At 34.1% G+C, this 26667-nt stretch overlaps 1 protein-coding gene across 5 annotated transcripts in view; it reads left to right on the top strand.

Moving 5' to 3' along the window:
- TUSC3 (tumor suppressor candidate 3) overlaps positions 1-26667 on the top strand; it is a 207297-nt gene extending 180630 nt beyond the window's left edge. For 2 of the 5 annotated variants that reach the window (XM_003902455.3, XM_017961787.2), the window contains exons 8-11: positions 5958-6032; positions 10697-10787; positions 19521-19585; positions 25600-26667. In XM_003902455.3, the coding sequence (XP_003902504.1) occupies positions 5958-6032; positions 10697-10787; positions 19521-19539 (185 nt within the window). In that variant the 3' untranslated portion in view covers positions 19540-19585; positions 25600-26667. Of the gene's footprint in view, positions 1-5957; positions 6033-10504; positions 10600-10696; positions 10788-13440; positions 14646-19520; positions 19586-25599 lie in introns of those variants that run through there. The other 3 variants (XR_001905363.1, XM_017961788.2, XM_017961786.3) reach the window with 3 other exon arrangements.

Below are 26667 nucleotides of genomic sequence, written 5' to 3' on the forward strand. Positions count from 1 at the left end.
AATTAATGATAGATGCAAGTTGATAATTTTAGATTTAGATTCCTTTAAGTCTTCTATAATGTGCTAACAGTTTTTTCAACGTCTATTTACATTTATCTTTAAATTGAAAACATCTTGAGTCCATTCCTAGGAGCAACAGAAAACTTATCATATGCATTTGAGAAGGGATTATAATGTTTTGTAAATGTATTTGTTACTATCTCTGTAGAATGCTTAGTGCCTCTGGGTATTGTATGTAATTTCCACAAATAGCAGCTTTTTTATGTGGGATCATGTCAATATTTTGACTAAGCGTAGGAAAATGATCAACAGGATCAGCAAAGAAACTGGAGTGTGCACAGTAGTTTAAATATATATTGCTATGATATTAATAAAAATGTGCAAAGTAATACAAAAACTAGGCCAAAGTATGTGTGTATAGGATAAAGGGTAGAGGTCCGTCTGTTATTTTCTTTTAATGTTGGGATATTTCACTGAGGCACAGCTAGATGGCTACACCCATCAATTTAATGACCAAAAAGAATAACATTCTTTTTCGTCAGAAGTAGAATCTTGTCAGATTTGGAGGTTCTTTCATTAATCATTCGGCCTTCCACTCAATGCCACATAAGAACACTGAGAGATGATCATCTAGCTTCTTCCTCTGTATAAAAAGGAAGATTTTTACGTTACAAATGTAATTTTCCCCAAATGGTAAGTATTATGCAGTCTCTTTTTCAGCCGAAAATGTTTGAGTTAATACAATGAAATTTAAGCCAAATGATTCTCAACTCTTAAAGGCCTTGAGTTAAAACATACATCTTTAAGTAATAGAGAGGGAGGGTTAGCAAGCTTAAAGCCATTTTAGTATAATTCATATGTCTTAATTTCAGCCATCAGGTTTTTAAACGGCTCACTGCTCTTTTCTTGTTAAAGCTTAGAAAACTGACTTTTGCAAGAAACATTATGAGGAAGAGATCATAGTTATTTACTGACCCTGCTGATTTCTAACAAAACATTTTACCTTGAGGTTGTATATAACCTATGTCTGGTAATCCCTTTGCTTTAAAATTCCCACTTTAAGGTTGTGTGCACAAATGTTTACTAAATTCTTGCATTTTTAAAAATTGTCAAGTAAGAAGAAAGCTAAATTCCAGTGAGACATAATGGTATACAGTGTTTTTGATACCACCTTAAAACCTTTACAGCAGGGGTTGGCAAACTAGGACCAGTTCAGGCCCAATCTATCCTGCCTGCTATTTTTGTAAATAAAGTTTTATTGGGACACAGAAACAGCCATTCATTTATATATTGCCTGTGACTACTTTTGCACTACAACAACAGAGTTGAGTAATAGCAACAAACTCCATATGACTTGCATAGCTGGAAAATATTTACTTTGTGACCCTTTACTGAAAAAGTTTGCCAGTTTCTGCTCTGTAGGCTGTGGTCAATAAAGAAAACAAAAATCCACAATTTTATTAACTCACCCATGAACAGTTACTGTTTTTATCTTTCATTCCCTGCAATCATTTCTTTGTATTTGTTTCAAAGGAGTCAAGGTTTTATACATACTTTTCTACGTATTATACATACATATACATCTTTTCATTTGGTATGGTGACAAAATTACTATTAATATATCTTGCTTTGTTATTAAGAATTTTTGTGACTTTTTTATATGGCTAGTTAACCTATTACAAAAATGTCCCATATGTTATAGACATTTACATTTTAATTTTTTACTATGTAAATTGTTCTAAAATAGATTTTTGTATGTATATTAAGTTTTTTAGTATTTTGTATTTTGTCTTATTTGGGAATAGCTTTATAGGAGTGGAGTTCATGGGCATACTTCTGGCACATATAATTAATGATAAATGATGATTTGCTGAGGTTTTTGACATGCTGAAATCTTAAAATTTTGATGTTAGACTTGGTGTTTCTGGTCCCTTTCTGTCCTGTTGATAGGGAGTTTGCGTATTTTTTTAACTTGTATAATTTGAAAAATACTATATTGTTACTGCATTGGCTCCTAACAAAAATAGTAAATTATAAAAATGTGATTTAAAGCAGTGTGAAACTTAAGTGATATAAAGGTAAAATCATAGACATGTTTGAAATGGCAATTTTGTAAGTTATTGCAAACTTATTTGTAAAATCTAGAATATATTTATGGAGTAGTAAAATGTATTTGAATGCTCTGTGCTTTATGAAAAAGATTTTTATGCTCAGCATAAAGATGTTTCATGCTGAAACTGGGCTAGCAATTATGTTCTTTGCCTAATGCTTGTTATCATTTTCATTTAATCCTGACATCTTACTTCATTACTTTTGTGCTTTTTTGCTTTGCATCTTTCACTCTTTAGTTTTGTGACTTTTAGCAAGTTGTTTAAACTTCTCTGGGCTTCAGTTTCCTTATTTGTAAACAGATGATAATATCTTCATCAAAGAATTGTTGGTACTGGGTAAGATAGTGGATGAAACAAAGTTCTTGGCCTTTTGGAGCTAAAATTGTAGTGCTAGAACAAAGACAGTAAACTGTAAAATGTATACAATCTGAAATTTCTTTAAAAAACTGTTAAAGAAAAAAAATCAGAATAAAGGTGAGAAGAGGCTTCTCTAATAAGACTGCATTTGAACAGAGGCCCAGTGGAAGTGAGGGAGTAAATTACATGGCCATCCCAGGGAAAAGTACCTCAGGCAGTGGGAATAACAGGTTCAAAGATTTCCTTATTACCTGACTTGCTTTGAAGGTATTAGGAAAAAAGGCTAGAAACCTAGGAGGAAGATTTAATTTCTAAAGCAGGAAACAAGCACCAAAACTCATAAAGGAAAAGATGAATCAATTTGGCCACATTAAAATTAAAGCTTCCTACATGACAAAATAATTTAAAATACAAACTATAAAGGAGAATCAGAATGCAATACTTCAGTCAATTCCTATCTAGAAAAAAAAAAATGTTGTCCTCCAAGTTAATAAGAAAAAGCAACTATGCTTTTGGAAAAATGGGCAAAAAAAAAAAAGCAGTGTACCAAAGACTAAACCAAAAAAAGAGGAATGAACATATCAAAAAATGCTCAGAACCAAGTGAGAAGCTATTGATACAACTCTTTCCTTACCAGTTTGATAAAACCAATAATTGGTAGTATTGTGTTAGTGAAATGTAAGAAAACCTGAACATTGCTCTTTTTAGAGAACAGTATGATTATACCTAACAAATTTGAAAATACACTTACTGAACCTCTCAAAAATTCCACTTCTGGTTGTGGACCATAGAGAATATATCGCGCATATACACTAGGAGACCTGTGAAAATATATTCTTTGCAGGAATATTTGTAGTAGCAAGCATTTGGAAACAAATGCCATCAGTAAGATAAAGCAATAAAATATGGTATACTCTTACGAAAATATACATAATTTTCTGTTACCACATTGATTTAATTTAAGCGATTGAAATGAGAAACATGTTACTGATAGTTTTCAACATTGTAATAATACGGAGAGAAAGTAGTAAAAATGTTAGGAAGATACATTTATAGGGACATGTTATACTTGGGTGACCATAGTTAATGCCCAGTAAAATACACTTTTCCCTGAGTTCATGTCTTTGTGTGTGTATGAACCGATACATATATTTGTGTACATGTGCATTTGTGTGTATAAAATTGGACTGTAAGAACATGTTAACATATGGCTTTACTCCCATTAAAATTGTCATACATTTTATTTTGTAGGCTTTATTTTCCCCAGTAATAGAAATACTGCCATTTCCCCCATGATTCATTAATGGAATAGAGGAAGCTGCTTAGCAAATGGAATCATAAGATGAATGTATGTTTTCCTTTTAATGTCTACATAAATTCACCTTAAATGCCATTTATGTTTTGAATAGTTAAAAATGTCATAGCAGCTGGGCACGGTGGCCCACAACTATAATCCTAGCACTTTGTGAGACTGAGGCACGCAGATCACTTGAGGCCAGGAGTTCAAGACCAGCCTGGCCAACATGGTGAAACCCCATCTCTACTAAAATAGTAAATCTATCCAGGCATGGTGGTGCACTCGTGTGATCCCAGCCACCTGGGACGCTGAGGCATGAGAACTGCTTGAACCTGGGAGGCAGAGATTGCAGTGAGTCAAGATCGTGCCACTGCACTGCAGCCTGGGCTACAAAGTGAAACTCTGTCTCTAAAAATTTTTTTAAAAATTTAAAAAGTCATAGTAAAATAATCTGCAGTTCTATTTGAATTATTAAATATGTGTATTTAAATGTGTAGATAAAAATTTATGCATGAATATAAAAGGTATTACAGAAAAAATGATTAAAGGGGAAACTCAGTAACTCCTTGTTAAGGATCCATATCAGTCACATCTATCTGTTCCAGAAAACTGATATGAACAGTTTTAGTGAAACAAGTTTTTAATTTTTATCATGTTGTTAACAATGTCCAATGTCTATGGATTCAGGGTAATGTATACAAGTAGATGGTCCAAAATACTTCAAGAATACAAAACAGTCATTCTCTTAAAATATTCTTTTCAGGCTACTGCTACATGATTGAAAGGCAGGAATTTCATAAAAGTTTCAGTGTTTTTCAAGCTGTGTAGCAGGGATCTCTAGAAGTTTAGTGCTAGTCTATGGTATGTATGTGTGTGGTGGGGAGGGCTGACACTGTGCAGGGGTGGCAGGGGCTTTTTCGCTTGCATATGTTAGGCTTCCAAACAGGTTTTCATTTTCCTTTTTCCTAGAAAGAGTTCCAATGCTAAAACAAATACAATAGTTTGAAAACCATTTGTATAGAGAGGTCATGGAAGCATAAATGCCTTAATAGAGAAGTCAGGCATTTATCATTATCCAGAAGTTGGATAATACGGTCATGAAGACGGACTCAAATATGAGCATTATAAATAATCAGAATTTCAAAGACTCACAGAGGAAATGTTCTCTGCAGAATTTTCTCACACCTCCTCCACTTGATCGTATATTGCCCAATATTATCCTTTGAGCTTTTGTTGATAGATCCAGCACAGGAGATTTATTGATGCTGTTTATACACAAATAGCAGTAGAAACAAATACAATGGAATCATAATGAAATTAAGCAAATTGAGGAAGTTCTGGCCTGAATTGTTTTATTTTTCTCTTCAATTTTTAATCCATTAATCGCTTGGGCAAAATACATAATAAATATATTTTCAGAATTGATGAGTTCTAAAAACTTAAGAGTCGATGATGTCAAAAATGTTGTAATAACATGGCAAAGAATGTTTTTATGAAGGTGAAAATTTCCCATCATTTTCTTAATTCTGGCATTATTCAACATAGCATGAATATATCCATCCTGTTGGAAGCAGGTATTAAATACAAAAGTAATTTTGTGATCTCATTCTTAAGGTATCAGTTAGCTGACTAGCTCAGGGTCCTGCTAGATTCATTAAATTGTTTTATTATAATGTGCTCATTTGCTTTTGTAAGATTTTTAATTTTATAGCCCCAGATTTTCAAGTGACATGACACCTGAGCTTCATAAAGATTTCAGCTAAACAAAATCTATGAAAAAACACATTTAGAAGAAAAAGCTGTGTGCACACAATGAAAATGAAATGTGTCAATGACATGTGTCATCATGTCTATAAGCAGTGCATATCTTTATGTATAATGTGAAATGTTGTGACTGGTTTTGAGAGTCCATATAGTTTATATGTGCTATGAAAATCCTGGAATTTAAGAACCTTTAGCATTAGCTTCTCAATATATCACAAATTGAACTTTCATGTTATAAATTTTTTAAAAATTATGGCATATTTGCTCATGCAAAGAATGGTAATTTTATGTTATATAAAGATAATTGATTTTATTTACCTCTTTGTACACTTATAATTTAACCATTCTGGAACATTGTGTTCAGAGCCAGAAAAATTAACAGATTTTATTCACATCTGTGTCTATGGCTTCCTTGACAACTACTGCAGATGCCGCTATCACCATGGGGATGGTTCTTCTAAATGAAGCAGCAACTTCGAAAGGAGATGTTGGAAAAAGACGGAGTAAGTCTCTGTGTTGCCATTTTTGTAATTTCGTTTTAGTCTTAAGATTCATTTAAGTCAAATGGGAAATACATAAAAGCCCTTTGTAAACAAACTTCTAAAGAAATGTTCTGGTTTGAAGAAGATTTTAACTTTTTTCTGTTTCTGGGATGTGTTTGTATAGTTGCAAATATATTTCTTCCAAAAGCGGACGGGGTAGTTTTCTGTGGAATTGCATATAAAGTGGAGCTGTCCTTCACCCTTGTCAGGGTGCTCTAATCCATCCCCGCGAAGCCATAGTGTTTGTTGTAATTCCACGCGGCACAGAGAGATGGAAAATTCTGGGGACAGAGTCTTCAGATATTTTATTGTCATATAACATACTCTCTCTGCTACAAGAATCAGGGGTGCACTCAAAGCCTGACTTAGATGAAACTTCTCCATAGGTATTGTACACTGACATATATTACCTTTCCATTCGTTCCAAAGCTGCTTTTAACATTTTTTAAAGGGCATCTGTTGATACTGTCTCTTCCAGGGTCTTTGCCTTTTCCATTGATACACCAAGATTTACAGCTCCATCAAGTTTTCCAGCATTATGTTTTTAAGCAAGTTAATTCTGTGGTTTTTCTTTCATGGGACCATTTCTCTCCGAGTTGTAGAAAAACATATGAGGTTATTGAGAAGTAAAGAGTTTTCTAGCAAAAAGAGAACACATAGGGAAAATGTGCTCTGAGGAGCAAAGGACAGTCGCTTGTTTCCTGCCACAGACCTTTTTATAATTAATATCAAGTCCCTATATGATTTGATATGTCCACAGACCTATCAGTTTTTCTGTTATTATTCTTTGCATTTCTGAACTTTTTAAAACCCAAAATTTATGTATGAGCAGCATAGGTATCTGAAAGAGTATTTATTAGGAAATTTAAAATAGAAATCCGGACTTCGTGGGTTTTTAGCTAGGGTGACATGTGTATAAACAAATCATAGTGCTTTCTAAATACTTAAAAGTCTTAGGGGTTGAAATGTTTTTGATGTAATACACAGTTTAGACTGCCCTCTTTTCCTATGGTATCTATTAAAGAAACTACAAAAGAAATGAGCACATTATCATGTTGAATATAATTTTATTTATGTATCTTTTGAATAAACATCATGTCCTGAGGATTGACATTATCCCTATGAGGACATACTATTTTTTTTTAATAATTTCAACTTTTATTTTAGATTTGGGAGTATATGTACAGGTTTGTTCCATGGGTATTTTGGATGATACTGAAGTTTAAGTACGGATCCCATCACCCAATAATGAGCGTAGAATGCAACAGGTGATTTTTCAACCTACACGCGCCTCCCTCCATCCCCACTCTAGTCGTGTCTGTTCTCATCTTTATGCTCATATGTATGCAATGTTTAGCTCCCACTTTCCAGTGAGAACATGTGGTATTTGGTTTTCTGTTTCTGTGTTAATTCACTTAGGATGATAGCCTCCAGTTGCATTCATGTTGATGTAAAGGACATGATTTTGTTCTTTATGCCTGCATAGTATTCCGTGGTGCATATATACCACATCTTCTTTATCTAGTCCATCATGGATGTGGTATATATGCACCATGGAATCGACGTAGGTTGATTCCATTTTTTTTTTTTTTTTTTTGCTATTGTGCATAGGGCTGCAGTAAACATAAGAGTTCATGTGCCTTTTTGGTGGAATGATTTATTTTCCTTTGGGTGTAAACCCTGTAAGGGGATTGCTGGGCCAATGGTAGCACTACGTTAAGTTTTTTGAGAAATCTCGAAACTGCTTTCCACAGTAGCTGCTCTAATTTACATTCCCGCCAACAGTACAGAAGCATTCCCTTTTCCCTACAACCTCACCGGTATCTGCTTTTTGACTTTTTAATCATAGCCGTTCTGACTGGTGTGAGATGGTATCTCATTGTGGTTTTGATTTGCATTTCTCTGCTGAATAGTGATAATGAACATTTTTTCATATGGTTACTGGCCACCTGTATGTCTTTTAAGAAATACCTGTTCATGTCCTTTTTCTGCTTTTTAATGGGGTGGTTTTTTGCTCATGGATTTAAGTTCCCTGTAGATTCTGGATACTAGATGTTTGTCAGATGCATAGCTACCAAAAATTTTCTCCCATTCTGTAGGTTGTCTGTTTACTCTGTCTTCTTGTTTTGCTGAGGCTCATTAATCAGTCCCACTTGCCAACTATTATTTGCAACTGCTTTTGGAGACTTAGTAAAAAAAATTCTTTGCTCGAGCCAATGTTGAGAAGGGCATTTCCTAGGTTTTATTCTAGGATTTTTAAAGTTTTAGGTCTTACATTTGAGTTAATTTTCATATATATGGTGAATGGTAGGGGCCAAGTTTCATTCTTGTGCATATGGCTAGCCAGTTATCCCAGCAACATTTTTTGAATAGGGAGTCCTTTCCCCATTGCTTGTTTTTGTCAGCTTTGTTGAAGATTGGATGGTTGTGAATGTGCAGCTTTATTTCTGGGTTTTCTATTCTGTTCCATGGGTCTATGTGGAGGACATCCTCTTAATTATGTGTTTGTTGTATATCCTGTCTTAAGGTAAATAATAGTAAGAAATGTGTAGTAAATTTTTAAATCTTAGAACATTTATTAAATAATATGATACTGAATTTATTAAATCACCATTTCCAACTTCCCTCTTTGTAGATGTTTCTTTAACTCCAGCTCCCACCCACCCCTAAATGGTTTATTCATGTTATGTGTGTGTATGAGCGTGAGCTGGAAAACATTTTAAAACTTTTAAATTACTCCTTTTTGATGTGATTTTTGTTTTTGATGTGGCACAACTACTATGATTAGTGTTTCCCAGGTCAGAATGCGTCTGCCTCACCACAGCATTTTCTTTCCAAAGGTGGAGTATCTCATGTGACTGCCATGGTTCCTTTAATAGTTACTAACCCCTCACTACCCTCAGTTCCTCTCCCTTGCCATATACAAGTACTTGAGTAGCATTATTTTGTTCCACTGCATAGGATCAAGTAATTTTCTTCTGTCTTACTTGATCACATATTTCGAGCCTCATTTCCCATAGAGCACAACCCAGGGGAGCTACTAAAAAGGAGCAAAGGGAATGAAAAGAGTGCTTTATTCTTCTTTTGAAAAATAAAAAAGGAGATGGAAGGAAAAGAAAGAAGTGTTCGATAAAATGCCAGATTTGGGAAAGTATAGAGTAAATCATTTTGTAATTCATGATGGGTTTAGTAAGATTGTTCTACGCAAAGTTGTTATGCTGTATCTGGGTCCTGGTGTCTGTCATATGGGGATATTCTATAATTTTCAAAAACTTATTTTATGATATTCACAAACTCATTTTTTGCTTTATTTTCTCCCAATATTCATTTGAAGTTCAGCTGCATGAGTGTTGTCTGAAATGAAATGTCAGAGGCTACACTTGGATGCTATTAAATGCTTGTGATGTTTCACAATTCATATTGAAAACTTAGAAGATATTCCTGCAGAGTTGCATAAAAACAGACACATTTGCAGACCATATTTTGACAAAGCTGTACCTTGTGTACTCCATGATTGCCAGAATTGCAGTTAAACTTGGTTTCATTTATATATTGGAAAAAATTTTTAAAATCATAGTTCCTTATAGAATCATATAGATCTGTTTGATTTTCCTTATTCTGCTTTAGTGTTTTTAATCTTTTAAAATCTTTTTTATTTTACAAATAATTTCAAATATTTGTTTAGAATTCTCTGAAATAAAAGGTGTATTGTGCAAATATTTGTTCTTAAAAGATGTTTAGATATTTCTTGAGATTAACACTAATTTCTACTTACAGAACATATTTAAGTATTTAAATTTTATAAGCATGTTTAGATTGTACTAATAATTGCAATGAATCTTATTTAATTAAATATCCAAAATATATGTGCAAAAGAAACATATTTTATTATTCATCTGCTTTACAGTAAAATCTTCTCAATCATAATAAAAAGGAAATGAGAAAATAAAGTACTTTTCCTATTGTTAGCTTTCCTGGGACAGAGGAATATTGAAAACCTAGACCACAGCACATTTGACTTTAACATGTGCCCTCAGTTTGTTTGTAAGACAGACAACATTTTGACACTATTACCTGCCATGGAGGGAGTTTCCTCCCCTCTGGTTCTCACTTAGACCGTATTTTCTCTCTCCAAGCTTTTATTCCTTGCTTTCTATAACATGCTCTCACTGAGGCGATACTAACGAATACCTAAAGTTACTGCCTAGCATCTGAAAAGATTAAAATTATATTAAGCATTTTAACAATGCAAATGTTCCTGCTAATATAGCCAATGCTTAATAATGCAAGAGCCAATAATCTTGTTTGTGGTTTATAACATGGTTTGTTTTGATCACTCTGGGGCATGTTAGTACTTGTAAGAACTCTATACGAGAAGAAAACCTCCAGAAGACTTAGATCAGTCAATTTTGTTGTTTTCATACCCCAAATAGTACATTTTCATTGAGAAGAATGTGGAAAATATTGAACACATTGTATTGTGGATAATCTGGTTTGTTGTACCTGTATGTGCCATGAACTATTAAATGTAAGTATACTGTAATTGAATGCATTTAAAAATATAAACAATTGGGGTTTCATTTGCATATTTTTAGACACTAATGGTATTTTCTGTCTATTTCTAGTAATTTGCCTAGTGGGATTGGGCCTGGTGGTCTTCTTCTTCAGTTTTCTACTTTCAATATTTCGTTCCAAGTACCACGGCTATCCTTATAGGTAATATCTTTATACTAACATGAATTTTTTAACTAATAGAACAGAATTTCAGTGGTTAATAGATAATTAAGGATGAATATAAAGTTGTTGTGTAACTTTTAAATTCAGTTAAGCAAGTGTTTGAGCACCTGCCATGTGTTCAGCATAGTAAAGTACACAAAGGAGATATACGACATACTTCTTGTTCCCTGACAGCATATAGTTTATTTTTAGACATACATATTTTTATATAACAAATGAGGTTGAAGCTCATTTTGATGACTTCAAAATTTTATCTTCCCTTAGTTTGTCATGATTTTGACTTCATTCGCAAGATGGTTTTCTCATATAATTCACTGTTCATTGTCTAATAAACTTTGTATTATCTTTGGAATTCTACAAAATTTTCACTTTTCAAAATAAGAGCCAACATGAAAGGGAAAAATTAAGTGATAAAATAATCTCTGGTCATTATAAATCATAATGAGTATCTCGTAAAATTTTCTACAAATTGTCATAATTGGAGGTGGAAAGATATTGAAAATTCAAAGACCACATTATTATTACCAAACTATACTTTCGCTAAAGCACACTGTAGTAGATGTGCCAGATTACAGTTGTTCACTTTATGAATTAGGCCTGTATTCATTCTTGAGCTTTTTCCTCCAAGTTTTCTTAAATAACTTTCATTTTCTCTTTCTCTAGGCAGTCCTTCTTTTAGCTTAGCTCATCTCTCTAATGAGTAAAAGCTCAGTATTTCGTTTTTCAGAGGTTTTGAAGATTCTGTTTAGGTAATAGAACCAGTGATATGTTGATAGAAAATAAAAGCCTCTCAAAGCCTACATTTCTCCTGCCTGTGAACAGTGGACATTTTTAGAACATTTCTACACAGATCATAGTAACAATATATAGCATTATCAGGGAGAAAACTAATCCCATAAAAGGGAGATCTAACCATGGGATTATAACACAAGAATATGAGTCTTCAGCCCCACCCCCTCTATTTTCATAGATGGCCAGAGGTACGTTTCCAATTCTCTTCTTCCCATAGCCATTAAAAATAAATATACTAAGGGAATGGAAGAAATATGGGTATCAGATTTCCTGACACCCTGCTTGCCATGTAAATTTTTAAAAATACCAGTTCTGAGGACAGCAAGAGTTACGAGAGAGGCAAGCAGAGTCTTAAGATTTTTCATTTTATTCTTGACTTTAGATAGCCAGCCAATTTTGGTGTTGATAATGTGAAATAATCAAATCTAAGATTAAGTAATACCCAAGAAAGATGAAGTTTTCTTTTTTCTTTCACCCTGCTCTAGGATTGAGAATCATGTTTCTGTATGATTGGTACTTAGTTTGACATGTGTTCTATAATGAAAGATGTAAAGTAACAAAAATAGAAATACTCTATTTTATCTATGATGCCAAAAACACTTGAAAATTAATCCATTTTCATCTCTAGTACTTAGTTTCAAAGGAAATATATATCTTTCTATGAAAAGATAAACTATACAGTAAGTGATACTGTGAGATTCTTAAGCCCTAATTAGTTGACAGGAAGTAGGGAAGGGTAAAGGGCAAATTCTAACTTTCCTCATATATCAGAGCATGTAATGATACCAAAATATCATTCCCTATCTAGATTATTATCTGACACAGTAATATAACTAGGAAAAGTGCAGAAAAAATATTTTACTCATTTTTTTATAATGTTGCATTTGACAGTACTATTTTTGTTACGATATGAAGAGTTTAAGTTTGTACTTTTTTTTTCAAGTAGTAGTTGTCATTTAGTGTAATAACTCTCCAGTGCTCTGGGGTTTTGTGGCTGTTTTTTAACTGAGGTTGGACATAGAAATTACCTGGGGAGCTTTTCAAAATACATATCCTTGGCCTCTCCATAGATAGGAATAGTAAGCACATCTGAACCAGCATATATGCCACTTACATTATTTCTGTGTAAATGTGTCATTTGAACATTCTTCTTATGTAACCAATCCCACACTCCTGTCAGCTCCCCATCAACCTAACAGGAGATGGATTTGCCTTCAGCAGGCCTCATAATGCTAGAAATATAGATGAAACTCTTGTAAGAAGTCAGAGATGGAAATTATGCCTTACAGTGGTGTGTGACTGTGAAATTTGACATAGTTTAGATGAAAACCCTAACAAGGAGCTGCCAAGAAACAGAATCAGAAGAGAGCCTATCAAAGAAGCTTGGGACACCAGGTGTGCTAAACAGTGTGCCATGCTGTGTGGAGAAATGGCAGGCAGGCCTCTGACTGCTGTAACAGCTCTTCAGAGTGCTCCATCATTTGCTGTGCTATTGTGTGGATTTACCAGATTGACCTAGACAAGCTAAATAGTTTGGTTGCTCTGTTAGGCAATTTTAGATTCAAGAAGCCAAAAGGCAATCGGAGTATGTTAGATAATGGGAGGTTTATCGGAGAGAGATACGGAGAAGCAAGGAAGACAATTAAAAATGTACTTGCCACATAGCTAGATCTCACAGATGTTGGAAAAGGTTCAGAAAATAGGTCATTCAACAACAGAAATCCATTGCTTCAGAAGTAACTCAGTGACTAATCTCTTGCTCCAATTCTTCCACTATTATTACTGAGTAATGTCTGTATACCATTCTGTTCAGCTGATTAGAGCCTTCTCTGTCCCTTAGACTCCCACCTATGCTACCGGTTCTCACTCTCTCGACATGATTTTGTGCATTTTCTTTTCTAAGAGGAAGGGAATGATTGGCTAAGTTTTTCACTCCCCAGTATTGGGCATCTGATGTAAGTAGAACTTTCACCCCAGTCTACCTCCTATGCCATAGTCTATCCTCTGGAGTCCTTGAAGGTGTCTCCTTTACCACCTTTTGTTGGAGCTATTCAAAGAGCCCAATGAATTACATTATGAATTACATTAATTTTCTGTTTTCTAAGCACATCCAACAGAAGCCAAATACAATGACAAACACCTATGAAAGAAAAACACCAAATATGTGAACAGAGTAGTATTTAATTCAGCTCATGTATTTGGGAAAAAGGTGTTCAAGATAGATCTTTGATCCTAAGAGATGGTTCTCAAAACTCTGTGGCTTCTTATTCCTATACCATGTGCAACTGAGTCAGAATCTGCAAGTGTGGGTTTTAAGAATCAGGTGAATAGTTACCCAGGTGAATCTGATATAACCATTTTATGAGCCTGTCTTAGGGAACTAAGTGATAAAGGATTTCCCAATTGCCTCTCAGTTTTAAATTTGAGTTGTTAAACAAATGCTTTATAGACATGCCATGATGTTTACTGTGAAGTCATCTGTTTGGAGAAAGTACATACAACCATGAACCAGGGAATAACAGTGTAAAGTGTCGAAAGCTAAGTGGCAGATCTGTTGTATGGAAATAATTGAGAAAGATCACTGTGGGTTTGAGAAAGGAAGGCTCCAGAAAAAGGCTTGAAGTAGGCTAAAATTCAACAAAGCATTTAGACAAAGAAGAGGGGCTCAAGATATTTCATGGACAGAAAGTCATAATTTGTATACAGAGAAATGGGAAGAGAAATATATTCATGGTATCTTTTGAGGATTATGAGTATACTAAATAGTGAACATGTTTCTGGCTTAAAATGCATTAATTAGACAAAGAACTATATGAAAAGGAAGATATATACACAAAAGGAAATATTCCTAAGCAATCTGGGTGAATTTTACAACAGTTCTCTAATTCAGATTCTAGAAATTTGCAAAACGAATAATTTTTCCAGGTGAGTTTTTGGGATTATTTTTTTCTGGAACATCATAGTGTTCTGGGATTTTAGTACTGCACAGGATCATAGAGATCATATCGTTATTATTCATTTTACAGATGCGACCAAGAGAGTGTCTCTATTTAAAGACAGTAAAGACAGAAGCAGAAAATCTGACTCTTAGCTCACATGTCTCTCCTATGCCATATTTTGTGTAGAAAAACATGATTTGTATATTCATGTAAGTGGAAAATTATCCCAGAATCAAAGTTGAAAATAGCATGAGGTCAAATGTATAATGACATCAATAATGTGATAGCCAAAGCCTCTAAGAAAAATGTTGACAATTAGATAAATGTTCAGCACCAAGATAATAACTTACTTTGGCCTCTTGAATTAGTTCGAGAGATGACGATTTTACTCAAAAGGAAATCTACAGAAAAACTAAGGGACACTGACAAAATCTACTTATTAAACAAATTTAAGTAATTTTTATATCTTATTATTTACTAGTGAAAGCTGCTATAGTTTACATAGATGTGATGCCCTTTTTATATTTTTTAATCTTTATAATACTCTCTCTCTTCATGTATCCTCAGATCATATCTGAGCTTGTTCTTATGAATTTCATGACTTAGTTATCGAACTATTGTACTGTCCAATTTAAATAATCCCTGTAATTATAGCTTCCCAGAGCACATTAAAGCCTTCTACTATGTCCCTTCAGCTCTTTTGAAAACTGTCATTTATCTATTTTCTACATTCTATTGAAATACTGGGAAATTGTTTAGCAAACTTCCATAAATCCTTATGGTGCTCATAGATAACCCTTCTTACGATCATTCATATTTGAATTATTTTGCTCTCAGGTGCTCATAGATAACCCTTCTTATGATCATTCATATTTGAATTATTTTGCTCTCAGGTTTACATAGTATAATTTTTCCCTTCATGACATTTACAGTATCCTTCCAAACCAACAAAATACAGTGGACGGGGAGAATTATGAACAAAAACAAGTTTTCCATTTAAAAAGTTTTAATCCCTTTTGTTAGTCTAGCACATGTATATATGCTAAAGTCAAATTAGTAATAATATATTTTACTTTGAGTCATCGTTTTATTCCATGGCATTATTTTCCTTTTAAATAAGCTTTCGTTTCCTTCTCAGTTGTTTTATCCATTCTCTTGTGAATGATTATGATAATTGCCTGACAAACAGCAAAAACAAATGTTACTAAAAGACTGCAGAGAGTATATACCAGAGATTTGGGTACACCCTGAGCCAAATTACAAAAACGTGACAGTACAGGGAAAGCAAATATATATCTATTCAATTAGTTAACTAAAGAAAGAGCAAAGGTGATGGCAAAAGCAAGTGTCAAAGAGGGAACAAATGAAGGAGAAGAAGAAATAATTCTGATACTAGTTGAAAGGTGAGATGCTGATAAAGAACAGAAAGACCTTTTCCCATAGAATTATCCTGTGATTAACATAGTACCACATTGTTCAAAAATATTTTTGTATTCCTGGAAGCATTTACCTGTGGCACCAGCATTATATGTTTTAAAAACTGCTCACATCAGATAAAGGCAGTTTGTAGAAAATGAGAGGAGGAGATGCAGGAAAGAAGTATTCTAGGAAGAGGAAAATCCACAACACATATTCCAGAAGGTATTTCCTGGCCTTTGGTACTTCTGCAAAAACATTTGTAGATGTCCATTTTCTAAGAGCATTAGACTGTAAAACAGTAAATCGTAAACCCTAGGAACCCAGACCTGAACCACTCCAGCCATCCAAGACAGAAATACATTGAAGTAGGCTGACAAGAGGAGAAAAATAGTTTCTCAACCAAGACTGTATCCTTGACTTTCCCAGTTTTAACAGGAATACATGTTGCAGAGATCAATTACTAATACAGATGCACGTTGTTCTTCACAGTAACTCTTGGGAAGCTTCCTACTTTAGATCATACCTGTACTTGGGATAAGACACTTGAGTTACCCTTCAGTGAAAATGCACATTTGAACATAACACCTTCTACTTTTTTTTTTTTTTTTAAAGAAAATCACCTTTCGTAATGGCCTTTAGCCTCCAATGCCAAAGTAGTTGCTTGGGTGTTATGCATCCGCCTTTTAGCCCTCAATGTCTTCATTTTGAATTTTTCTAAATTATAAACTGTTGTGGCACTGATACACAGGACTATATCCATAATTATCTTTATGTACAGAACCATGATCATAATTGTCTTTGAACTAATTTTTTAACATTCTGTCCTCACAATTTTTAATTTTATTTAAAATACAGTCCTTAATTTCTTCTGTATGAAGTGATGCTGTTCTGTTTATTCATTTTTATTTTAATCTTGAGCCTTATAAAACCTTAAACATCTATGCCCTTCATATTTTTTCAGTACTTCATAGTACTTTCAAAATTGCTGTTTTCTTTGCTGATACATGTACCTGCTAAAGGGATAAATATCTACTTTTTAAAATATTTATCCTATATTCTTAAATCTTCCCTAAAGTTTACCATTAACACTTTACAGCATGAATCTGTTTCATGCCATTACTAAATTCTCTCAGATTGTCTTCTAAATTTAATATACAAACTTTCCCGATTGGAATCCCCAGTGTGCTGGTTACTGACTGTGTGACCTTGGGCAGGTTAACTTTTGTCAACCTAAGTTCTCATTTATAAATGGAGATGATTTGTCATATGTCGTTCAACTATTACAAACATTCCATGAGAGAATGCTTGCAAATCACTTAGCACATTGCCTGGTACATAGTACTAATTATTTAAATTCATTTTTATTTAATCTTTTGCTATAAAGTTTTTCTTTATGCTAAAGATTAAGTAGTTTTGTCTTATTTTTGATGAATGTAATCGGGCTCCTGAGTCTCTTGAAGCTGTCAGTGAAATAGGAGGGTTACTATGAATTTGATCTAATTACCATCTGAGCCATAGTTCAGAAAGGAGGAAATATTACTTCAGTAGTAGCACTGAATTCATTTTATATATTACATGAACTTTGGTGCTTGCCCCATTTTCTAAGAAGAGCAAAGTGCTAGCAAGGACATCATATTCTTCACATATGGTTAACTACCTTATCAATATTTTTCACTGGCACTCTGTGTTCACAAAAGTTTCCTTTAGAAGATGTCTGTAGTAACATCTAAGGTACATCAAGTCTGTTTTCTCTGTTAGGAAAATAACATGAGACATTTCTAGTAATTCTGTCACTTTGCTTCCTAACTCTTCATTAGACTCTGTCTTAGGCAGGTAGTATAATCTAACAGAAAAATAACAGTAATTAGGAGAGGTCCCGAGTTCAAGGTTGGGGTTTCATTCTGTGTATTAGCTAGAGCTCTAGCTCTGCATTTAGACAAATCTAGGTTTGAATTTTGGTTCCTCTTAACTTTGGGTCTTAAAGTTAGTTACTTAACTTGCAAGTCTCATTTTTCTGCAGCTCTAGTTACTTCTCTATCTATCTATATTGAACTTGGTTAAGCCTGTTTCTTGATCTGTAAACTTGGTATGATAAAACCTACCTCAGAATTTTATGGGGATAAATTATATAATCCATTTGTAGTCCCTGAAATGTAATGGGTTCTCAATTAAAAAGTACTCACTTTCACCTACCTCCTCTTCAACTGTACTAGCCATGTCAGCAATTGACTATTCAGTCGTACTTTATTGCATTATGTTTTTCATTAAGTATTCATTTACAGTTGTTTCATGTGTTTGTCTTTTTTCTTCTAGATTATAAGGTATTTGTGTCTTTGATAAATACCTTTTATATATCTCCAAAGTGCTATGCACATAGTAGGTGCTCATCATATACTTGTTAGTTGAATCTGTTTACTTGAAAACTTTATTCCTTGTCTACTTCCATTAAATGCAATCGGAACCATTAAAATAGAAATAGAGTGAAGATTACTGTCTTGCCCCAGCTCCAGAAGATACAGTTCATATGAGATGACACCCCCTGGAGTTGTCAGGTTGTTCTTCATAGCTGAAGGTGTGTGGAAAAATTAGTTTTTCCCCAAACTTGAGCTCTAAAAGTAACTATCATGGCTGGGAGTGGTACCTCAGGCCTCATGCCTAGCACTTTGGGAGGCTGAGGCAGGAGGATTGCCTGAGGCCAAGAATTTGAGACCAGTCTGAGCAACACAGCAAGATGAGTCTCTACAAAAAAATTTTTTAAATTAGCCTGGCATGGTGGCACATGCTTGTAGTCCCAGCTGCTGGGTAAACTGAGGTGGAAAGATCGCTCGAGCCCAGGAGTTTGAGGCTGCAAGTGAGCTATGAGTGTGCCACTACACTCCAGCCTGTGCCACAGAGTGAGACCCTGTCTCTAAAAAATCTTTTTAAAAAAGAGGTATTGCCGTTCCAATTCTGAGCTGGGTGATATCAAGTGAAAAACAGAATATATAAATTAAGCTTATAGTGGACACAAAGTGCCTTCCATTGTCTTAAAACAAAACTGATAGTTCCTAATGTCCTTGGTTACCTTGAGATGAACAAAAATGGAATGGTACTCAGTAAGGAAATGTACAGAATAACAGCTAAAAATAAAAGGCATTCATAACAATTTTGAAGAAAGTATGATAATGAACAAGCACGGCAAGACAAAAATTCCAGAATGTAGAGTGTATAGCAATATTGCATTCATTTGTACATCTTAACAACCTTAAGCTGTACAAATAGAACAATAATATCTAAATGGTGTGATGATCAGCCCATAGTACACATCATTGATGAGAATTTCACTGGTATTAACCTTTCTCATACTGAGTCCTAGCTTTGTAGAATGACTTATAAAGGTCCAAGGATTTAGAGATGATTAAGAGATAAGCTGGCATTCTGTAAAGGCACCATTGTCTATCCCCTGTCTTATCTAGATAAAGAATGTAGTGCTAAATCTTGTAATAATATTGTACAAATGGAAATTCAATCTTAAGGATTATTTTTTCCATATTGTTGTATTTCATTGTGGTGTATTGGAAAGTGATCTGGACTTTGAGTGAGAAGATGTGATTTGGACCATGGCACTTAAAAACTCTATAACCTCAGGCAAGTCTTTTAATCTTCTCTGAGCCTCAGTTTTCCTCATTTTCAAATATAGAGACTATAACATTTATCTCATAAGACAAGTTATAGTAAATTACTGTTTTACAAATGTAAGATAACTTAACTTTTAACTGTGAGAGTCCATATTCCAGTCTTACATTATTATGTTTATCTGCTCTAGGAAAAAGTCCTCAGATAAAAATTTCTACCAAAAGACTGACACGTGAAGTTAATCATTTGACAGATGCAATCCTTCCACTCCCAACAAATATACTTTCTTAACTTCTGTTTGTTATCACTTAGGGGAAAAAGGCAGTCAACAAATATGTTTAATTCTGCCTAAGAAAAATGTAGCCAAATCTTTTTTCCCATTAACAAATAATGTAAGTCTTAATATTCAAGGTTAATAAAAAATACGAGTGTTCCAAACAGTTAACTTACTGAATACTTTAAAATCAACATTTGCTAAATTCAGAAACAGATAGTAGGTTCATATATATATATACACACACACACACACACACACATATATAAAATATAAATTTACGGTAATTTTTTGCAGAAAATTCACAGTCCAGTTTTTGGATCCGACACTACACATCCCACCCCCTCAAGCCCAGAAAACCAACGGTCTAGGCTAACACACATCAAAAGCAGCTCTAGAGACTTAGTTCCATTGTGGTAATACAGCTTTCTTACTCTGGCAGAAACTCCATACCATTCAGCAACCCACTGAAAGCAGGGCAGGAGGATTACAGGCGTGAGCCACCACGCCCGGCCAGGCCTAGATTTCTTCAGGCCTTTTTGGAAGACCATGTGTTTCAGACTCGAAGACTTTTCTGGGTTTAGTAATCTTGTGTTACAGAGAAGAGAGCCCCAAGACTTTCAGCTAAAGAATTCTAGCTAAGGGCTACAATGTCCTTCTCTCTAGCATTCTCATAGAACACATGTGAATGTAAAGATTAAAAGGAATAACTCAGTGAGTTGCAATATCCACAAGGTCAATGGATAGGAATGAAAATTCACCCACTGGCTTGTCTGTTTGGTGAACAACCCAAACCTTTTTTCCCCTTTGCACTTTTTTGGATACCAAATGAAATCTGAGCAACTGCCCCTTACCCACATAAGTGATTTCTGTGAGACAGATGACATTGTGTAACCACCGGGTCTCCCTGACTTCCTCCCCAGTTTGAGAACAGGAAGAGCAGTGCCCCGAAAAATTCTGTCGAGCTGAAGATACGAGAATCTAACCAACTCCCACTTGGACACAGTACATTTGTTCCGGAACACTGTGTACATTCTGGTTTTTCCAAATATGAGAAACAGATGGAGTCATTAATTCAACATAAATAAAAAAAAAACCAAAACAAACAGCAAGCCATTATTTGCTACCTGTTCAGATATTTCACAGAAAGGGAAAAGCAACAAACAAGCTTTTGATATATCCTCAGTCTCCAGTAACCACCAGTGACCAAATCCAAAGTTCTCTTAATGTGACCTTTCTAGCATTTTAGTTGACAAGCCCCTCTTGGCAAGTTTCTACCCTGGATTTTGTAACATGACTTTCTTACACCTTCCTTTTTTCTTTGAGATTATTTCTGAATCCTGAATATACATTATCAATTCCTGACCTTTGTCCTGAGTTCTAGAACCAGACCTGGATACCACATTAACAGTTCACCTCAATACGTTCAAAAATCATTATCTGCCTCCAGATCTGTTTCTCCATTCCTTTTCCCCATTTTCCCTGACACTGTCATTCTCACAGTCATGCAAGATGGAAATCTTGGAGTCATTTTGTGCTCATCCCACATCCTCATCCTGCTTTGTGTTATTTGGTCTACATTACTTTTCTCTTCCCACAGTTGCTGTCTTAAGTACGTTGTATCTTTTTCTGACTATCACCGAGCCTCCTAAATTGTCTCCCAATGTCTGTCTAGTCATTATCCCCCATAATCCATCAGTTATTGTACGGTAGTGTCAGAATTGTTTTAAGATACGCACTGATTATGTTGCTTCTTCATTAAAATGCCTTAATAGCTAATAAAAAGGAGGAGGGGAAAGCTAATACATGTTCCTTCTAGAAGATACAGATAGATGAAGAAAATATATTTGTAAATCCCAACACTCAGGTCATCAACTATCATCAGTTTAGCCTGTACATATTTTGTAAGCTGCTTATTTTTCTTTTATACATCATGAGCATATTCCAATGCAGTTAACTACATTCTACAGTATATATGATTTTACCAGCTATATAGTAATACCATTGTATGAATTGCCACAACTATTTTAAGTTTCATGCCATTCAGCTTTTTATGGTATATCCTTCAGTACACCCTCTGGTTTAATACAAGACTCAGTAACTGCTGTCTGTGTTAGTTTATCCTACAAACTAAGAATGGCTTCTACAGTTTTAAAACATCGGGGGGTGGGAAGTCAACAAAGAATATTTTGTGACATGAAAATTATGAAATTTCAGTGCCTATGAATAAAGTTCCATTGAAACGCAGCCAGGTGTGTTTTATGTGGTGTTGTCTGTGGCTGCTTTTGTACAACAGCTCAGTTCAGTGGTTTCAGCAAAGACCCGTGGCCCACCAAAGTTTAAAATATTTACCTTCTGGCTCTTTACAGAAAATGTGCTAACTCATGGCCTCGCCATGCTGAACACAACACTGAGTATGTTCTCGTACTTTGATACCTGTCCCCATCCAGCTTCTGTGGTCTACGCTGCTGTCCCTTTATCTTACTTGTTCTCAGAGTTTTGCTTTTTCAATTCTTGTAACACCATCATCATATCGAACATGTCACTGTATCATACTTAATCATACCCAGGTCTTTCTCTCCTTTAGCTAAAAGAAACACAAGGGCCATGACTTTCAATCATTTCATTTTCTGCAACACGCTTCTATGCACAGAATTCTAGTACACAATAGTTGTTAAATGCTGATTGAAACAGACTTCTGGGGGCCCCGAGTTTAAGAAAATAGCTAACACTTGCATGTTTCTCTAGAAAAATATTTTGAATTTCAAGTAATAAACTTGCTAATAAACCTATGGAATATGACTCCTCAGCACATCAAAGACAATATATTCATCTAAATCGTGGTTTTCTACCATGAGGGAGTGTTGAGGAGAGAGCCAGCCTTAAAGAGAGAAATGGTTTGAAGTTGTCATCCCATTCCTTCTTTGTGCATCCCTGATGGACTTTAAGCAACAATAAAGTGACACAGACTAGAAAGGAATGGTTGCTTCCCTTAGGCTAGGGGAAGTGGGAGCTTCTGGGGTCACATTTGTGCTACTCCTAGCCTTCTATCTTATCCCTTGTGTGCAACTTGCTACTCTTGCCAACTAGCTTCCATTTTCTATACTACCTGAGTTACAGTTGACCATGCATATATTCACTTCAGAATAAGCAAATAAGCCAGTCACAGCAATTAGTGCTATGCACATGCTGACTACTACTGTGAATAACTACAGTGCGATTCATTCATGACTGAGAGTGGAGCGGACTCCATACAGAAGTTGATGGTGGTACCCAAGGCTGCTTCTCACTCACTCTGGAAGCAGACCGCAAAACTGAAAAGCACACATAAGGAGAATACATTCAGTTTTCAGTATTCTTGACGGTTTTTTTAAAAAGTATGATACAAAGGTATTTATACATTTTTGTGATAAACATTATTAGAAAAAACAATATCTAAGCACTGCTGAACCATAAATCTGTAAGAACTATTACACTGTTAGATTATGCAGCAAAATTATTAGACAGATAAATGTGAAAAGGGAAAAAATACATGTCCGATCTTGATTAGAAATGAGAGACTAATTCCTCGAGTGATAATAATCAATATAAAACATTCATACTGGAACATACCTTGGACATTGTTTATATAACGAAAATAAAATGAAACCTAAAATACTGATTAGAGAACAGCAGTCCATACTTTTCTCAGAAACGTCTGAACCAGCCAAACATTTTTGACATTTTTGTGCTTCAAGTGTTTCCAGTGTCTTGTACAAATAAAGACATTTTTATAACATTTTAAAATGAAAATGATAGCTTTGAAAATAAAACCATAGAAAGTACTCTACTTGTTAGATGTATCCTCTATTGTAGGACAATTAATCAGTTTCAGATTAAATATATACTTGTCATTTCATGATATAAACAACTGATTGTTATAACAGCTTAAAATTACTATTTCAGTTTTGAAAACCATAAAATGAAAAAAACAGCATAACTAAAGATTATATTAATAAAGTACTCACAGAGATCCTTTTACTCTGATTATACTTAAGTATCATAAAACTCCTAAAAAGTTAAAAGGTATAAAATTACCATTACAGATCAAATTAGTATTTTTGCTTTCACAGGGGTAATATCATTAGCAATAATAAATATTATCTTTAGTGCTCCATAACTCGAAAATTGCAGATCCTTTAAAAACTAAACAACAAAAAGCTACAAATCCTTACTTTTAAGTATCAGTTTATTTTATGATTAAGGTTTCTTTTTTCATTAACCCTCGTTCTTCAGTTAGCTTCATCTTCAGAGCAAGCTGATGATAGCTTGCGTGCGCTAGCAGGATGAATGCTATCTTTTCAAAACATAATGCCACAATTAATCTACAGCTGGCACATCTATCTGCTTTACCAGAAGTGTTTTTAAGGATTATGTGGATTGAACAGCAACTACAGCTTAAGACCCTGACGAGGTTTACTGCTGACGTTCTTCTTCATGGAGATGGTCACCTTTATAGTACGCTTTATTCATTACTTATTATCTTGAAAGTAGAGGTGATGTCTCATTGCGTCCTGATAGCATCATATCATTTTTATCTTCTAATTTAACAATTTCTCAGAAACAGCTAAGAAGAGTAATTTTTCTGGTTTGTACTGTGCTATGACGTTATTTACATTTTAATTGATGCTATATAATATACACTGTATATTATATAATTTAAATATATATTATATATATTTCATGTTTTATACTAAAGTGTTGTATTTTAAAATATGTATTTATTTTTGCACATAGTTCACCAGAATCCTAAAATATTAGCACCGAAAAGAACTTTGGGAATCATCCAAAACAAACGTTCTTTTCACTAATGAGGAAACCGAGGTTCAGAAAGACAAAACAATTTATGCCTAGGATATTATGATTTAAACATCCAGATAATAAAACTTACCAACTTTGGACATTTTTCCAGCTACATGTTTTTTGTTATTGTTGTTGTTTTTTGTTTTTTGTTTTTAACTACAGGAACTATTGATTTCATTTTTGCTTTCATATTTAATTAAAAATTGGTTTGTCTCTGGTTGCCTTGCAAATTTGTCTTGTGTTGTCAAGACTCAAAAAGAACATGCCACATGGTAGCAGAAAGATACAGATATAAACAAAAACTTCATAAATGTTATTTAAATTGATTTACCATCTTACAAAATTAAATTTTGTTTCATAAAGCTTTGCTTAGGGAAGTTTAAAAAAATAGTTATCTTTTATATGTACAAGTATCTCTGCTGATGTTTCATCAGAAGTTTTATGATTTATGTATACTCTTTTTGGTTGTTCAATATGATGAAATTGTAAATTATATTAACAAAAGACCAAGTGATTACATTATACATTTAGAGAAAAAATATTTTTAGGACATTCAAATGACCCACTTCACATGTTTGTTTCAGTCCATTCCCTTGTATTTCTTCTACATTACCATTTTAAATGCTGATTTAACTATTGCTCCAGCCAGCAGTGAGAAGAATGTTTATGTAAATTTAAACCACAAATTCAAGTTTTCAGCATCATCTCTCACCTGACCCTGTTCCCACCCTAAGCCTGATCTGGTTAAAGGCACTAGTTCAGAAAAATTGCCCTGATGTAAAAATTACAATTAGCTGAATACAATTATGACATTTTAATGTTACATTTACATGTGCTAATTTAGAATGGAATAAAAAGCATACTGTATTTTCCTTATGTTCAGCACATAATAATTTTCTTTCTTTTTCAGCTTTTTAATTAAATGAAGCCAAGTGGGATTTGCATAAAGTGAATGTTTACCATGAAGATAAACTGTTCCTGACTTTATACTATTTTGAATTCATTCATTTGATTGTGATTAGCTAGCTTATTCTTGTGTACTTTTTTTAAACTGTGGGTTTTCCTAGTAAATTTAATTTATAGAAATCAATGGTAGCATTTAGTGTTCTACAAAGGAAATATCAAAGTGTTTTTCAAGCCTATTATATTCAGTATGTGCCACAGGATTGAAATAAATGACAATGTAATTATGAATTCATGTTTTAGAACTGTTTACTCATTAGTAAAGGACTGCAATGTTAGTAAAGAAAACCTATGACATGTATGTTAAAGATTCTTAGTATTGTACAGGGATAAAGCAAATGCATGAAAATATGTCATGTACTGAAAATTAAACTTACTGCAGTTTCAGTTATAAAGGACGTGCACTGTTATAAATAGTCTTTTGTTATTATTAACTAGATAAAGGTATATAGGACAGGGAACTGGATGAGTGGTACCTATAATTTGGATGCCTAAGCAAGGCCTAGAGCTTCTTCTTGAGATCTGAATCTAAAGTAAGTACGCATTAGATCAGTGTGCTTCAAAGGCATCAGACAACAAAAGCAACATACCACAACTAGGAGTTAATTCTCAAACTTTAGATGTCATCTGGGAATACAGACTTACAAGTAGGAGCAAACTTAACACGCTATGTCCATTTTCGAGGTCACAACCCACTATGTCCATTTTCCTCATGTGTTTTATGGAACCAGCTTTCCATCAAAGCCTCAATCCTCGAATCCAGACAAAAGGTGAATTATCCTAGGATTAGTGAATGATTCAGTGAAGTTCTCTTGAAAACAAATGTAGGAGTGTAACGTACTATTATGTTTGATTCCTGTTTTAGTTTATAAAGTACTTACACATAATTATGGTATTTCTTCCTCACAATAACGTTGTAAATTAGTCAGGAAATGTAAATTTTGTCTGACTTATAGAAGTGATGGAAGCTGAAAGCCGAAAATAAAGTTTATAGCCAGGCCTTAGAACTCTCAAA

Source organism: Papio anubis, chromosome 8 (assembly GCF_008728515.1).
Source record: "Papio anubis isolate 15944 chromosome 8, Panubis1.0, whole genome shotgun sequence".
Classification (NCBI taxonomy): Eukaryota; Metazoa; Chordata; class Mammalia; order Primates; family Cercopithecidae; genus Papio; species Papio anubis.